At 26.8% G+C, this 17,486-nt stretch overlaps 1 protein-coding gene across 1 annotated transcript in view; it reads left to right on the forward strand.

Moving 5' to 3' along the window:
• The window catches only part of LOC101239863 (nephrocystin-4), a 61,721-nt gene extending 44,444 nt beyond the window's left edge, over positions 1–17,277 (forward strand). Inside the window, exons 22-32 of the mRNA XM_065790463.1 lie at positions 11,888–12,012; positions 12,984–13,073; positions 13,197–13,353; positions 14,460–14,545; positions 14,657–14,742; positions 14,824–14,883; positions 15,222–15,333; positions 15,543–15,651; positions 16,020–16,132; positions 16,842–16,937; positions 17,060–17,277. Of these exons, the coding sequence (XP_065646535.1) occupies positions 11,888–12,012; positions 12,984–13,073; positions 13,197–13,353; positions 14,460–14,545; positions 14,657–14,742; positions 14,824–14,883; positions 15,222–15,333; positions 15,543–15,651; positions 16,020–16,132; positions 16,842–16,937; positions 17,060–17,203 (1,178 nt within the window). The 3' untranslated portion in view covers positions 17,204–17,277. The remainder of the gene's footprint in view (positions 1–11,887; positions 12,013–12,983; positions 13,074–13,196; positions 13,354–14,459; positions 14,546–14,656; positions 14,743–14,823; positions 14,884–15,221; positions 15,334–15,542; positions 15,652–16,019; positions 16,133–16,841; positions 16,938–17,059) is intronic.
• Positions 17,278–17,486: the final 209 nt, after the last annotated feature.

Raw genomic sequence — 17,486 nt, forward strand, 5'->3', positions numbered from 1 at the left:
AAGCAGTGGTTTCAAGACAACCACCTATTGGTGATGGATTGGCCGCCTCAATCTCCGGATCTCAACCCTATCAAGAACCTGTGGGAGATTGTCAACCGCAGAATTAATCGTGAAGGTGTTCGTAATAAGGATCAACTGTTTGAATAAATCCAAAAGGCCTGGGCAGCAATTCCACAAAGTTTCATTGATCACCTGATCGAATCTATGCCTCAAAGATGCAAGGCTGTGATCAACAACAAAGGATTCACCACGAAATATTGATAGCGAAATACAGCTTGGTCAACATTTTGTCGAGTTGCACTTGTTTTGTCCAGAAGGAAATCAACTTTTTTTTAAGACTTTTGATTAATTTATTAATTTTCGTGTACAAATAATGAACTTTGTCATTAATAAAACTAGAAGAACTTTGTCTCTAAACAGTTACATAGTTATTTCTCTAAATTGAAAAAATGCAGCACTTTTATATAAAGAACTAAATTAGCATTATTTGGTTGCACTCGTTTTGTCCGATACTGTATATATATATATATATAAATTTCATTAATTTTATTATTGTTTCATTTAAATCTAGTATGTTGTTTTTATTTGTTTCTTTAAATTTTATTTATTAAGAGTTTTAACTTGCATAATATTTATATTTATAATTATTTCTTTGTTTTATATTTTTATATTTATAAAATTTTTACTGTATTAGGCATTTTATTCTTTTTAACTATTTAAAAGTTAAGAAACATTAAAATGAGACTATTTTCAGAGGCAGGTAACATTTTTGATAAAAAAAGAGCTTGTTTGTTGTTAAAAACTGGATAGCAACTCTTTTTGCACCACAATATTCCTAAACTTTTAGGAATCCTTACATGAGTGATAACTGCATATAAAATTAGGTTAAGCTACAGTTATGTGGTCTAAAATAATTTTATTTTTTCACTTGTTGCGCCTTCTTGTGTAGACTTGCTCAAAGTGGTGACTTTAATATAAATGTTAAGAGTTATTATTGCTTTAGTACATACATCGACTATCTTATAGCCTGCTGCTACAAGAGAGTATTGCTACATCGACTATCTTATAGCCTGCTGCTACAAGAGAGTATTGCTACATCGACTATCTTATAGCCTGCTGCTACAAAGAAGTGCTACATGGACTAAGGGTTTGGCATGGGGCAGCAATCTTTTTTTTTTATTTTTTATTTTTTTTGACCATTTCAATTAAAATTCCTATTGTATAAAAAGCCTTCACTAACGAGAGCGCATCAAGCAAAAAAAAAAAATTATTTCTGACCATTTAACTTTAGCTTTACCTAAAATCACATTCTGTTTGTTAAGAATGTTGTATTTTTTTATCTAGGTTTACCTATAGTTCTTCATTGTCCTGTAGTACAATGATTTTTTTGATTTAGTTTACACAGTCTGTGTCACAAATCTTCGAAAAAAGTAAAAATTAAATTTCAGCATTCCGGCCTGAAAAATTGTAATTCCAGCCAGAACAGGATTGACCTAAAAATCACAAATTCCAGCCAGAATTCCTTCTGGAACGGAATTTTGAGTAGTTTGAAAAAAACCTTTTTCAACTTTTAAGCAAATGAAGCGTCGATTGGAAATTGCAGAGAAGTACAAAAAATGCTAATGTCATATTTGAAAAAATATTGTGGTCAGATGAGTCAAAATACAACCTCGTCTCATCGAATGGAGTCTAGAAAGTGTGGCGAAAAAAAGAAGCTTATAAATTGAGTTATTTGAGATGATGTGTAAAGTATGGAGGAGGAAATTTGATGGTTTGGGGTAGTATGAGTTGGAAAGGAGTGGGAAAATTTAATAACTCCTAACTGGTTGTCTAAAAGTTTTTCTGTATTTTCTTGACAAAAAGTAAAAATTAAAAGATTGGAATTTTTTTTTTGTTACTTGATAGACTGCCTGCCCACAGTCGATGTAGCAGCACTCCCTTGCAAGTCAGGCTATAAGATAGTCGATGTAGCAACACTCTGTTGCAAGTCAGGCTCTTTGTCAGTCGATGTAGCAGCACTCCATTGCGAGTCAGGCTATTTGTCAGTCGATGTAGCAGCACTTTGTTGCAAGTCAGGCTATAAGATAGTTGATGTAGCAACACTTCGTGCATGATTTACAGTAAAAAAAAAAAAAAAACATTTTATTAAAAAAAATTTATATAAAAACATTATTTACATTATTAAAAACATTCAGAATGTTTTTAATAATGTAAACGCAAATTTAATTGACATTCTGGTCAATTAAATTTGCGTTTTAGCAGGTTTTTTAAGAGTCGATTAATTTGTAATTAAATTAATGGTTTTAACTTTCTGACAATACATAAATGTTGGACAAAAGTCATAAGTAATTAAAAGTGACGTATTAGTTGACATAAGAATCATTTTTTTCTTTCCATACTCCCAAATGCAACAATCTATAGAACTATATATATATATATAATGTATATATATTATATCATCTTAACCCTACTAAGCATGTTAGGCTTAGCAGGGTTAAGATAAAATAAAGAAGAAAGTTAGCAATGCTACCCTTGTGTATCAATAGTATAGTACAAACAAAGTTTTTTAAATGGTTCCATGATATCAATGACAAATAAAACAGTGTTTGACTCAATATGATATTTCTAATTTTTAAAAAAACTTTGTTTTTTATACGTCTTTCCTCTCCCACCTTTCTCCAAATATTCCTAAACTATTACCCGCAATGTTATCTAACTGCTAAATAAATATTTTCTTAATTAAAGAAGTTTCAATTTAATATCTTCATAATATATTTTGTAATTAAGTCTGAATCCTTTTTGGATTTAAAGAGTTCTTACTGCCATTCTCAATAGCTCCAAAATAAAAATACAAAATCACCTGCACAAAACATTTAAATTAAACCCCCTTATTCAATAAACCTATGACATTTTTTTCTTAAGTTTAGTTTCAAACTTCCTAAAAAATCATAAATTTCATCAACTGTTTAACTGAAATAGGGTAAAATTTATAGCTGTCTTCCATTACATTCATCACATCATTACTTCGCACAACAATAAAGTTTTATCTAAATACTTCTAAAGAATGTTTTTACAAGCATAAAAATTTCATCCTTTATAAAATTAAAGCTAATTTCACTAAACTTTCTAAATTTGTTTGATAAATTTGTTGTTGTTGTTATTAATTTACCTCCTCAAGGCTATGAAGGCCACACAGTCGAGTAGATTACTTTAATTGTGGTTACAACCCTCTCTTAACTCCGAAACACAAACCTTGATAAACAAGATCGCTGCGTTGAGAAACAAGTTGAGCGCAATACTACCAGAAATGTGGTGGGAAACTTCTCGCTTACGAAACAAGCGCTTTACCACTACATCACTAACGCATATAAAAAACTTCAAATTAAAAAAAAAAGGGCTTATATCAAATCATTTTGTGGAAAACTCTAAACCAAGCTGAACCATTTAAACCCAAGCTGGCCATGGCAATAAATCTATTTTGTTTTCTTTCATCCATGCTTTTACTGTATGAGCTGTGTGGGCATTCGCCAAATCTTGTTAAAGTTGCCACCATTCATTTTGAACAATCAGTTCTTTAGCGTCTCTATATATGTATCTTGGTTGATTCAACCTGTTTAAATGTTTCACACTCCTACTCTGTTAAAATTAAAACAGCCCCAAATTTAATCCAATTAATATATGCTTGATGCAGAAATATCATATAAATTCATCACCGTTGACTTTATTAAACATACTAAATGAATATAAGTATAATTTAATGTTATATGCTTTTTTATTGTTGTGTTTTTATGATATATAATATCTAATGATCACTAATTTGCATGAAACTCTGAGTTATGTTTAAAATAAATCAAGTTTTTTAATTATTTATTTTTTAGCATATATAGGTAATAGAATATATATATATATATATATATATATATATATATATATATATATATATATATATATATATATACGTATATATATATAATAGCGATTTTGCCGAATCCGATTATTTGACTAGGTGCTCGGCCAAAGCACCGAATATTCAGCAGACAAATATTTATTCAACTTAGCTGTTTTAATGGTTCCGATCTGCTTCATTGAAGTTTTATTTTAATTATGCTGCCTGTGTTTTCATTTTATTTATAGCTAGAACGTGTCACAGCAGCCATTTTTTGTCACATTACTTGTCAAGTGTTACCTCAATTTGTTTTAATTCTTAAATATACTCTTTAAATACTTCAAAAATACATTCTCTTTAAATCATTGAAAATAATTATAAAAATAAGTAATAATAATATAAGTAGAACAGCTCAGGTATATACATTTCTGATGGAAATTTCAGAAGCTGCTATAGATAGACATAGCTCAAAAAACTCCAAACTTATTTAAAATGATATCTTCACAACAACCTGAACTTAAAGCATAGTTTAACTTTAATGGGAATGTCAATTATACGGCAGCCTTTTTTTTATTGATGCACGTTCGATAACTAATTTCAAGGGATTAGTTAAAGCACAACTACCAAAACAAAACAAAAATTTAATGCTCTAAGAAAGACCAAGTCAGTAAAAGATTGATCCTACTTAGTGAAAGGCTCCTTGACACCAATGAATGATTACCAGTGACTAGTAGCACCAATCATGATTCAGCTCCACTTTGTAAAAAGAAAAAAAAAGAAAAACGATTTAACTAATCTCTACAAAAAATATGCAAAAAATATATGAAGATATGAGAAAGAAAAGTCCAATTTCAAATGATATTAGTTTTGACATGAAAATGTTCTCTTAAATTGGACAGCAAGATATTATCTTAACAGAACTTGCTTAAATTTTCTTATTATTGCGATTAGTGTCTGGACTCTCGATGGGATAAAAACTAGTTCAGAACGGAATGGAATAAAAATTTTATTCCGACTTACGATAAAAATCAGTTTCAAGAAAAAAATCTTCCTCGAAAGTCAAAAATTTATTGAATTTTTGACTTTCGATAAAGATTTTTATTAAAGATTTTCGTTAATCATATTTTATTGAAAATTTGTAATTTTCTCATTTTTTCTTGAAATTTTTTTTACTGTAATCCATAATTATTTTTTTTTGAAGTAATTAGCTTATACAATATAAAAAGTCCAAAACATAAATTAACAGTTTTAATTGTTAGTTTTTAATTACACAAATTTTCACTGAAATAAAAAATTCTTTTATCAAAAACAGACTTTATTTGTCACTTATATTATCTTATATATCACTTGGGATTGGGTTTGGAACAGATCCTCTGGTTCTCTTTAGAGGTTTTGGGGTTGATGGCGCTTCTGGTACTTTTGGGCTATCCTCCTTCTCTGCTACTTCCTCTTCCATCTTTTTGTCGGCTTCTTCTCTCTCCTCATCACTCAACAGTTTGACCTTAACTTTCTTAACCACCAACTCATAGTTGACCTTGATGAGAGTTTCTTGGAGGTGGAAGGATTCAAGTTTTGCCTTTTTGAACTGATGATGTTTCCACTCTGTGAAAAGAGCCTTTTGCTACTGATTGAAGCTGCTGGGGCATAAAGCCATTCTCTTCCCAACTCTATCAGTAGAGGCAGATGTCCCTTGTTTGCTTTCCACCATTGTAATGGATCCACCTTATGTCTGTCTGGTGCTTGAGGCATTGCTTGTTAAGCATCAAACTCTCTCTGAAGAGATGGCTTTTGTTGGCTGAAAAAAATATTTATTTTAAAATTGAATTTGTTCAAAATAGATCTAAACAATTTTTTTTCACTGGTTATTTTATATCAGAAAAAAAGCTTGTTTTTGTATATCTAAAAAAATTGAATAACTTTTTACTTTCTGCTATAAACAAATTTTTTTAATCCGTTGTATATTTTATCAGAAAAAATGACTCAACTTTATCGCTCTTAATTTTTTATACTTAATTATAAAAATAAGAGCTACTTAATATTGTGTGGTTCTTGATTTTGCCACAATGCTTCCACTTCCTCCATAAGTTCATTGTCATCCATTGTAATGCTAATGTCACTCAAACTATCCGATTCCTGTCTCTGCTCATAAAAGCCTTGTGTAGTAGGATGCTCATCTAACAACTTGCTGACAACCTCCTCATACAACTTGTATTCTTTCAGAAGTAGACCACAGTAGTGAGGGTGAAACAGGGTACCCATGATGTAGGCAGTGGCGTGCTTTCCCATGTCATTAAATCTTGACTGATGATTGATCTGTTCCACCAACTCTTTGCAAAACCTTCTAACAACTACAGCAACAAAATGCATTTCTGACTCAGTCTTGAATGACTCAAAGTATTTTGTCATTTTGTAGATGGTAATCATGCCAATATGTATGACAGGTTCACTGTTTGAAACTTTTCACTGATGAGTTTCAATGACTTAAGAGCTGGGAGTAATTCTTGCATCAATTCAAAGTCATTATTTGATGGAATGACATCCTGAAAAAAATTGAAACTTAAGTAAGAAATACTTTAATAAAAATATTGGTTATTTTTTAATTTATGTTCAATATTTCTATTAAAGTACAAAATTATTTTCCAAAGTATTCTTATTTGTCACAAAATAATGTATTCCTATTTGTCACAAAATAATGATTTCTCCAAAAATATTTTTTTTATTTTTTTTTATTAAAAGCATAAAAAAATTATCACTCACCTCAAGAAGTTGGTTTCCTTTCTCCCTAAGTTGGATCAATCCCCTCTTCATTCTCACAATGGACTCCAACATCATGTAGTTGGAGTTCCACCTTGTTGCAGCAGGAGAGATTATTTTGACATAATCACAGTCAATTTCTCTACATTCTTTTACAATCACTTGACGTGTTAGGGATTATCTGTGGACTTAGTTTGACAATCTGGTAGCATTTTCAAGCATTTCCTTGAGCTCTTTTATGTTGTTGATGGACCTGCTGAGGACTGTGTTCAACAGGTAATCACCACACAGCAATGAAGAACAGCCACGAACAGTCAGTAATAAGATTACAGCTTTCATTGGTGCTGCTGCATCATGAACAATTACTTTTCGATTGACATCTTTCAAAACAGGGTATTCTCCCATCATATCATCAAGACCCTACAAATTTTTTTTAGAAATTTTTAATTTTTTATTAAAATGGTATATTTCAATAAAAAAAAATATATTTTTAAATAACATTGATTTGTATTAAGAATTAAATATTTTTTGGATACTACAAAAACTTGCTTAAAGATAAGTTGATGATTTTAGTTTCTTAACATGATATTATATTTTTGGAAATAGATGAAATGTTTTAGAAAATCGTTAAAATTTTTTGAAAAAAATTTAAAAAAATAATTACCTTGGCAATCATGTAGGATGTATGTTGACCTGTAAAGTTGTCAAAGTTCAAAATAAATTCTTTCAACTTAAACTCCTTGCTGATGTAGTAAAGGGTAAGTGAAATAAATGGACCTTCAGCTTTGGAGGTCCAACAGTCAGTAGTCAGTCCCACACCTCTGCAATCTGGTAGGTCATTTTCCAATTCAAACTTAACTACATCCATGACAGATGAATACAAAAGTGGCAGCTTGTCCATCTTAAAACTGGTTGGGTCCTTGATTGACACCCTAGGGTTGAAGTACTTGACAAAGTCTTTAAAGGCTGGGTCACTTGCAACTTCAAAGGCGGATCCTTAAAAAAAAAAAATGCTAACCATAATACAAGACCTGAGGCATTTCCTTGATTTATGATATCGAAATTATTAAAACATTTTAGATTAATTTGAAATGGCTATGAAAAGTTTTTTGAAATATATGACATCTAATGTTCTCATTAAACAGATTTTTTTATTGCTCTCATTAAAAAATTATTGGTCTCTTAAAAAAAAACCTGGTAATTTATATCTCAATTTAAACTGATTTAAATTGTACTTTTATCTAAAATGCAACTTATAAAAAAATTACCTGTTCTGGCAATGAACTTCATTATTTCCATGTCAGCCTCCAACTGTTTCATGTGTTGAGAGAAGTACTTTCCAAGGCCATATTCTGTAAGAGTTTTCCTTGCACTAGAGGTTGAAGAATGCTGCATTTTTAATTTTTGTCCACACTTTTTACATACAACAAGGGGTAGTCTAAGTCAGAAACAATTTCCTTGTGAAAGAAGGTCCAGAAGGCATTATTTGATTTCAAATTTTTAGTTTCTTGCCTTTATCAAGAACAAAAGTAGACTGAAGAAAGTTTTTCTTCATCATTTATATTCAACAAACTTAGAAACAGTTTCATTTAAATTAACTTGACTTAAAATTAAAATTAAAAATTATTAATTGACTTGAAATTATTATTAATTAGATTAGATTAAATTAGAATTAATAATTGTCTAGAAGATATTAAACAAAGATTAAATTAAATTTTAATTTTTACCACAAACAAAAAATTAAGAAGAGTATTATAAGAAAAATTTGTTGTAAAATTTAACAATTAAAGAAAGGTTAAATATATTTAAGGTGGTTTACCTATTGAATTTTTCTTTTGATAAAAATAAGCTCCACCAAGAATTTTTTTATATATATTTTAAAATTAATATTAAAAAATTGAAAAAAAATAATTTGAAAGTAATTTCCTTCAATTATTCATACTTTTTTTACAACTTTTGTATTATAAACTGAAAATTTTATGACACTACTACAAAAAAGGTTTACATCAGATAATTCCAAAAATTTACATACTGGTTCTAAACTCTCATTTGTGCCATGGTTTTGAAAAATACATACTGTACATACATTTTCAAAACCATTTTTATTGTATGTATAAAGATATGTTTTTTTTTAAAGATTGCATTAAAAATAACCATTATTGAGTGATATATTGCATAAAAATATTACTTCCTTTTATCAAAAAGTTTTATTTTTAAATCCATGGCATAAATGAATCTATTAACTGTAATGAACAAACTGTGAAAATTTCAGATCAAAAGCAGGTGTTATACTAAAGTCATCAACACATTTGTCTGTAATGATTCCAGACATGTAATCATTTAAAGAATCATATCCTCTTTTTCGCCGAGCACCATAAAGTTTGATACATTTTTTTTTTTGGGTTATTATTAATGTCTATTTCTTTACAAGCTACATTTTTATGGACAAAATGCCTATATTATTATATTCCTTTGCAACTTTTGTTTGTAAGTGATTGAATAAATTATTTGTCATACTAAACATATTCATGCATTTTGCAAATTTCTCTTTTCCACTAAAACCTTGATTCCACTAAAACCTCTATTCCACTAAAACCTCTATTCCACTAAAACCTTTTTCATGAAAAGCAATAATAGCACGTAGGTTTGCTTCAAAGTTGTTGTTTTTTTTGAGACTGATCTGAATTTAAACACTTCAGTGATGTGTATGAAGACTTATTCCAATTGTAACAGGTACAACTAACTTTGAATAAATGACAAAACCTTTTTGAGATGTTAGGTTATCTGTTAACATTACAGTACTGTTACATACATGGCATTTTAGAAGTGATATTAGATTTTTTTAATTCCAAAAGTTTACAATACATATTTAATTTTCTTTGTTATTGTTATTTTTGTTCGTGTCATTACATTGATATCTATTTCCAACTCATTTTCTTCCACTTGATGAGGCTACCTCCTGTTGAACAGACACAACATTCTGGATTTTTGATTTTGTGAATTGATTTCACTGTAACTTTTTCTTTTTTAAACATGTAAAGTTTTGTTTCTTAGAAAGTTTCACAATCTCCATATTCTATGCATGCAGTGTTTGTAAAACAAATATATAAAAAGTTGAGACACAAATTTAAGAAACTCATATAACACCTAAAAGCTTTATTTCTTATGTTAAAAATGTGCTTTTGTTACTTAAAAACATGACTAAAAGTGTTTATAATTTGCGAAAAAAACAAAGCAAAGTATACATAACATTCATATTTCAAAAATTATTAATTAAAGAACTTTCTTTATCTCATTTAATTAATAATTTTAATTAATATCCTATCTTTAAGAAAGGGTATTATAAACAAATTTGTGGTTGTCAGTATGTCGCTATGCGCGATACTATGCATTTTTAAAATAAACAGTATAAGCTTTTGTTAAATAACAAAAAAACAAAAATATATTTTAAATTTTGTGGGTTTCTCTTATAGGTGAACCACCTTAAAAACATGTTGTCATCAGATTAAGACATCTTATAAAAAATAATTGCTTTTGAAAATTATCAAAAATACCCGAACAGGAATCGATACATATTTTATTCCTTCCAATTTTTACGAAAAAACACGGAAACAAGAAATTATTATTTCTCGTTTTCGTGTTTTTTTGAATTTTTCAGTTTTTATCAAAAATTTCTTGTTAACCAGAATTTTATTTGACTAAGTCCGGACACTAATTGCCATATTATGATAGTAAAAAAAGTCTCTCTCTCTCTCTCTCTCTATATATATATATATATATATATATATATATATATATATATATATATATATATATATATATATATATATATATATAAATTAGTAAAAACACTTATCTAATTTTTGATTACTTCAACACTGTGTTTCACCATCAGTAGGTTTATCAGGAAGAATGTCTAAACATAAAAAAAATTTCAAATTATAGAAAAATTATTTCACAGGAAGTTGGGAATTGTTATAATTATGATGAACCTACTGATGGTGAAACACAGTGTTGAAGTAATCAAAAATTAGATAAGTGTTTTTACTAATTTATTATTGCTCTGTTCTTTTAGAACATAGAGCACTCTGTTTGTAGAATACACTAACATAATTTATATATATATATATATATATATATATATATATATATATATATATATATATATATATATATATATATATATATATATCCGGATTTGAAAGTCACAAAAAGATTACTTTATCCTAGTTTTTGGTATCCAGGTGCTCTAAAAATATAAATAAGTTTATGGACTACTAATAGGAAAAAAATTAAGACTTTTAGGTTAGAGGAACAATTGTTTTTTGAGCCCGGAGTCCTTAGGTATAATGGCGGCAAGGACTCTGGTACTCCAGAACTCCAGGCTTACAATCAATAAGTTTCAAGTCATTAAATCTCATGAATTTTTTTATTATAGCACATAATAAGTCAACAAACATGTTTAGAGCTTCTGGACACTACAGATTTGGAAAAAGTAGAGATATAAAGCCGGAGTCCTTTTGGGACTCTGCATCCCTGATATATATATATATATATATATATATATATATATATATATATATATATATATATATATATATATATATATATATATATATATATATATATATGCGGAAGTGGTGTAGTGGTAGAGCGCTCGCTTCATAAGCAAGAGGTTCCGAGTTTGATTCCCACCACGTCCCTGGTAGTACCGCGCTCAACTTGTTTCTCCGCGCAGCGGCTTTGTTTGTCAAGGTTCATGTTTTGGAGTTATAGAGTTGAGAGAGGGTGATAACCACAAGTAGCCTCCTCATCTGTAGTGGCCTTCTCGGCTTTGGGGAGGTGAATTATTAAAAAATATATATATATAATACACAAATATAAAACTTGATTAAAATAAAAATAGGTTTTTATACCATATTAATAATAACAAGTAATAAAAGCAGTTTTTTAAAAACAAAAAACTAGTATAAAGTTTAGATTATTTTAAGAGTTCTTGTAAATATAAATTTATCAGTTTTCGATTAGGTTGCATCTAAGAAAGAAGAATCAAATAAAACAAAATTTGTTGAATAAAATAATGTTAACTAAATATTAAATCCAATTTTGTACAATACTTAGCAAACTACAAACTTTTATAAAAGAGTAAAGTATATAAAACGTTAAAAATGTTTGAAATTAATTTTTATTTCTTTGTTTCTTTACAATAATATTTTATTTTTATTACAAAAATTTTAAAATTCTTAGAGGTTGAAGAGCAAATGTTTGGAACTTTTGAAGATGATGTGAAAATGTTTATACAAGGATGTGAAAAAGTCAATATCCCTTTAAAATTTCAGTCATTAACAGCTTGCAATATTACTCCAGAAATAGTTGAGTTTTTTTTAAAAATGAATTGTAAAGTGTGTATAATTAAAGTATATATAATTAGAAATTTTATTACATTACAACATTCAAGAATAAAATGTTTGAACTAAGTTTATAAAGTTATTTAAATTCTACAAAAAAATTTAAAATTTTTTTGTAAAACACACGCACACACACTTGCCTTATAGCTTGAAAGTTATTTTTGTAAAATTACACTTTAAATTTACTTTACATTAATGAAAAAACACTAAAAAATTAAATTAAAATAATTATTGTAAAATAATATATTCAGGACAATAAGTTATAATTCTCAATTATGTATTTAAATAATTATGTTATCAAATAATTTTAATTCAAATACTCAAATTTTTTGAGAATTTTTTTTGATATTTTCAACAAATTTAGAGTGTATGGTTTTAAATAATTTCTAAAAATAGCAACTCCTAACAAATTTGTATAAATATTTACTAACCATTTACTAGCGTTGGAGTTAATGTAAACTTTGTAAGTTTTTCTGTTTCTCGCAATACAACTATGTAAAATAATATTTAGTCACAGTTACCAATGTTGATCTGTTTTAACTGTTTAAGGACTTTACGGAAATGTTTTCTGTTAACATTTTAATGCCTTGTTTTATAGTATTATCATAGCAGTATTAAAATTTGGGCCTGATCATGGCAGTGTTAAATCTTTTCCTGATCTTGACCCCATAAAAATTTTAAAATTGTGTATAACAAAGCATAATTATTCTAAACTTATTCAAGTTTAGAATAATTATGCTTCGTCAAATTCCAGCAACAAATAAAAAGCAAAATATTCCGTCTGATGAATATCAACTTTTATATCATGTTGATATATTTGCAATAAAGCATATTTTATATAGGTATTTTATATAACTTGTTTTTATAACAACTATAGTCCAGGTTTATGTTATTGATTTTAAAAGAATATATCAATTATAGATGATTTTAAATAGGGACCTTCTCATCCACTTCAAATTGAGTCAAGTAACTATTCTTTGCAAACGTTTGGTAAAGATACTACTCTTTCTTCTAAAGAAATTAAGGTTTATTTACTATTTGATTCAGTTTGATTGTATTTTGAAAGTTTTTTACTATTTGATTCAGTTTGATTGTATTTTTAGGTAATTGTTTATGTCTCTGTTCTTCTTATACAAATATTCATTTAGGTTAAGTTCATTGGTAATAGTAACAAACCTTTAGCAATTTTAATTGTTCATATTGAACTTCATCCCCATGCAATAGATCAAACGTTCCGTTTTTACAATCCTGAGCAAACATTTTTAAAGAAATCTATTCGTTTACCACCGATGCATACATTGCCTGGTAATTTTTTAAAATCATTTTCAATTTCAAAACTTGTATAAATATATTTTATCAAAGTTAAATCCACTTAGTGTAAGTTGTTATACAAATAAAAAAGTTTATTCTACTGAAAATGAAAAAAACAGAAAACTAATTGTAATAAAAAGGTAAAACAATTATTTCTTAATGTTTTAAATATTTTTTAAACTTCAAGTTTCTATAAGTTATTATGAGAATAGTTACAGTAAGTTTTTATTTCAACTAATAATAACAAAGGTGAAAAAAATCAAAATTTTTAAGCTAACTTTTAGGTATATGTATGGGCATAAATAGAATTTCCTAATTTTAAGAAAAAAAAGAAAAAGGGTTTCTATTATTTGGGAAAAATATTACATGGGTAGTCGCTTATATTTACCTTTGTATTACTCAGCCACACACATAGTTAATAAAATAAAAATGTAACTTTTATTGATTAAACAGTTTGAGTAGTGCAAAGTTGAAGTAAAGAAATCATTTTTTATGATGTGTAAGCTCACATTTGAAACAAAATAGTTTTGAGCTTACTGGAAAATTTAAATGAACGTTTGGAACCTCTTCAACAATGTTTTTAGAAAAACAAAATGCAAAAAAAATTTCAAAATTTGGTTTGAGGGTGAATTTTTCTTGTTATGCTTTCTATTTATCTGAAAATATTAAATAATTCCTATTTGCTTTGAGATTGTTCTTAGTTCCTATTACAAAAATTATATTAAAAAAATAAATTATTTTTTAGAGAACATAAAATTTCAATTATAGCAAAATTATTATTGAAAGTGAAGGTTTTTTGGGGAAAAGCATTGAAATTGTTTAATAAATTAATCGGGCTTTGTAAAACAAGCACTTACACTGCAATAAAGTTTTTTGGTTTTTTGCATCCATCCATAAAACTAAAAGATTTTACAAATAAGAATTTTAAAAACATTTTGTTGCTAATAAGGCCAACTTTAATGTTGTAAAATATTTTTTGTCCATACTTATATGCTAATAGAAAGTTTTTAGGATGATATTTTTGACCTTAACGTTATTTCATGCTTGTGTAGCAAAAATATATTTGTTACAAAATTTTGTTCAATGTTGAACCAACACAGGTTCAAGTGTTACTGAAGATACATCATATCCTCATTTGATTTCTCTTTGCACTGATGAAGATGCAGTTTGTGAAACTCATCCAGTAGTGAGTTTTTTTGTTTGTTTTGTAAATTTAAGTTCTGATTTAGTGTTAAATATATTTTTGTTGTCTATGAACACTTATTTGAATTTTTTAATTTTATGTTTTAATTTTTAGAATTCTGGAGAACCACATGAAGTGTTTTTAAAAGTACCTTGTGGTTTATCGCCAAGTGTTAGAAGATTTTTTATTCTCATTTTCATGTGAGCTTTTAAAATGTTTATTGATTTTTTTTTTATTATTAATATGTTAGAAATATCTTTTATTTTTTTCATTTTGCATAGAGATGAGTTTTGCATTAAACCTTGTCAGATCTGGCAGATCTTTGTGCACTCTTTGCAAAAGTGAGTTTGAATTTAAAATGCATATATGCATATATTTTTCATTTTGTTATATTTTTTTTTTTAATTTACTTCTCAAGGTTGAGTACCATAAGGTTGTTACTAAAGATTAGGAGGCTACTCTTATTTATTATTATAAGGTTGTTACTAAAGTTGAGGAGGCTATTCTTATTTACTACTATAAGGTTGTTACTAAAGTTGAGGAGGCTATTCTTATTTACTAGTATAAGGTTATTACTAAAGTTGAGGAGGCTACTCTCATTTATTATTATCATAAGGTTGTTACAACTCTCTGTGTAAATTTTGTCTTAAGAGTATAATATAGATTTTTTTTTTGAAAGAATTGATATCAGTGCAACTGAGGGCCAAACAAGCAATTTTTCTGTCCTTTTGAAAGGAACACAATTATCTAGGATGGTAAAATGTTATTCTTCACACCCAGATGAATTAAAGGTATTTTAAACAACTTTTTTTATATTAATTACTATTTAAAAAATTTTTAAACAACTAAATTAACATTTTGAATGCTTATATTTTTACATTTAAAATATATAAGTAAAATTACAAAAAAATAAATAATATATTCCGTTGTTTTTATATACTTAAATAGTATTTTCTTTCACTTAATTGTTCATTTTTTGATTTTTTAAATTGTGGTAAAGGTATTGCCTAATGACCCATTCATGCTGATTGCAAATGCTGTTCAAGAAATCACTCTTTATTTAAGCCCTATGGAACCAGGGAAAAGAATGATGTTTATTAATGTAGTTGGTATGATTTCTGTTTATAATTTTCTTGGTGCACATAATTGCTTATATAATTAATTATGTTTTTATACAGTCTATTTAAAAAATGGTTCTATTATTTTATTATGTTTATCTGTTATTGTATTTTCAATAGTTTATATATTTTATTTATATATATATATGTATATATATATGTATATATATATATATATATATATGTATATATATATATATATATATATGTATATATATATATATATATATATATATATATATATATATATATATATATATATATATATATATATATATGTATATATATATGTATATATATATGTATATATATATATATATATATATATGTATATATATATATATATATATATATATTAGATCAAGACTTTCATCAATTAGTTAAATCTTGGTTAGTAATGACTAGCTGCGTTCCTCCAGTGATATCTAAAACATTTGAAGTTCATCTCAAAGTGGGTTCTGGCTCAAATAAGGTTAGAACAAGATATTACATTACAATTTTGTTTTAACATACATGTTGTATAACAACTTTATATACTTAAGAAATAAATATGTTAAGTGAAACAAATTTCAAAGTAATACAATTAACTGCTAGTTTTTAGTATATTTTAGGTTTCTTTAGTGCATCAGATTTTTTTTAATTTTTTTTTTTTTTTTAATGATGATGATTATGATGATCAAAGTAGATTAAAATACACACTTTTTTCTTCAAAACCGCATACTATGGTTTTGAAGAAAAAAGATGTATTAAAGATTTTGTTGCTTAAAGCTAATTTAAAGTAGGTAGAAAAATAGAAACTAAATGAGATATTAAAATATTTTTTTGTTTCTTTTGCAAATAAGGTTTTGTTAAACAAATCTTGTATTAACAAATCTTTTAGATAACATACTAAAACGCACAGTTCTATATAAAAGTGTTATCAAACATAACGAAAATTTACAATAAAAAAGATGTAATTGAAAAAAAATGAAGTAGTAGTCGTAGTAGTCGTAGTAGCAGTTGCGTATGAACTTTTTCTTTTGATAACTAGTTGATTTTGGACAGTAACTTACATTAGCTAATAGATATTCATAGTATCAAATTTTATTAAAGATGATAACATTTTTACTAATATTAGTTTAAATTAATTTAAAATCTCTTGAATTCACTAATTGAAATGTAAAGTTATTTTATCTATTTAGAAAATTTCTTTCACAAATCCTTATCCCGTGAAAAGAAATTTTTATTTTAAATCAAATCGCGAAGACTTAATCAGATTGAAAGAAGAAGGAGTTATGGTATGATATAATTGTGTCATTAAATTAATTAATATAATCTAATAGTAAAAAATCTTAAATCGACAGCTGGAAAATAATAAGCAAAAAATACAAGTTATATAAGTAATTGTGTTTGAATTTAGCTTGGTGGTGGTGAATCACATAATATTGGTATTTTATTTCTTCCTCAACAATCTTCAGGATCAGCTAATGTTTTAATTTTTATCAATGACAGATATGGAAAAAATGAGGAGTCTTTTTGTATCAAAGTTGACTACTCTCTGTAATTAACTTTTGTTGTGTATTTTACTTGTGACTGTGTGCATATTTTAAAGTATTAATATATAATCATAATATTTAATATTTTAAAATAATAGTATATATTGTTAATAAAGAATATTGTTCATATTTATACATACAATTATTTTATAAAAATGTAAGGCATTAATATAAGATAATAAAATAATATAAATAATTTTAAAGGATTTCAATGTATTTCTATACTGTCTTTATTTATTTTGAATTGTTTTTAAATTATTAAATTAAAAAAATGTTCAAAACACAAATCAT

This window comes from Hydra vulgaris, chromosome 02 (genome assembly GCF_038396675.1).
Source record: "Hydra vulgaris chromosome 02, alternate assembly HydraT2T_AEP".
In the NCBI taxonomy this organism is placed as follows: domain Eukaryota; kingdom Metazoa; phylum Cnidaria; class Hydrozoa; order Anthoathecata; family Hydridae; genus Hydra; species Hydra vulgaris.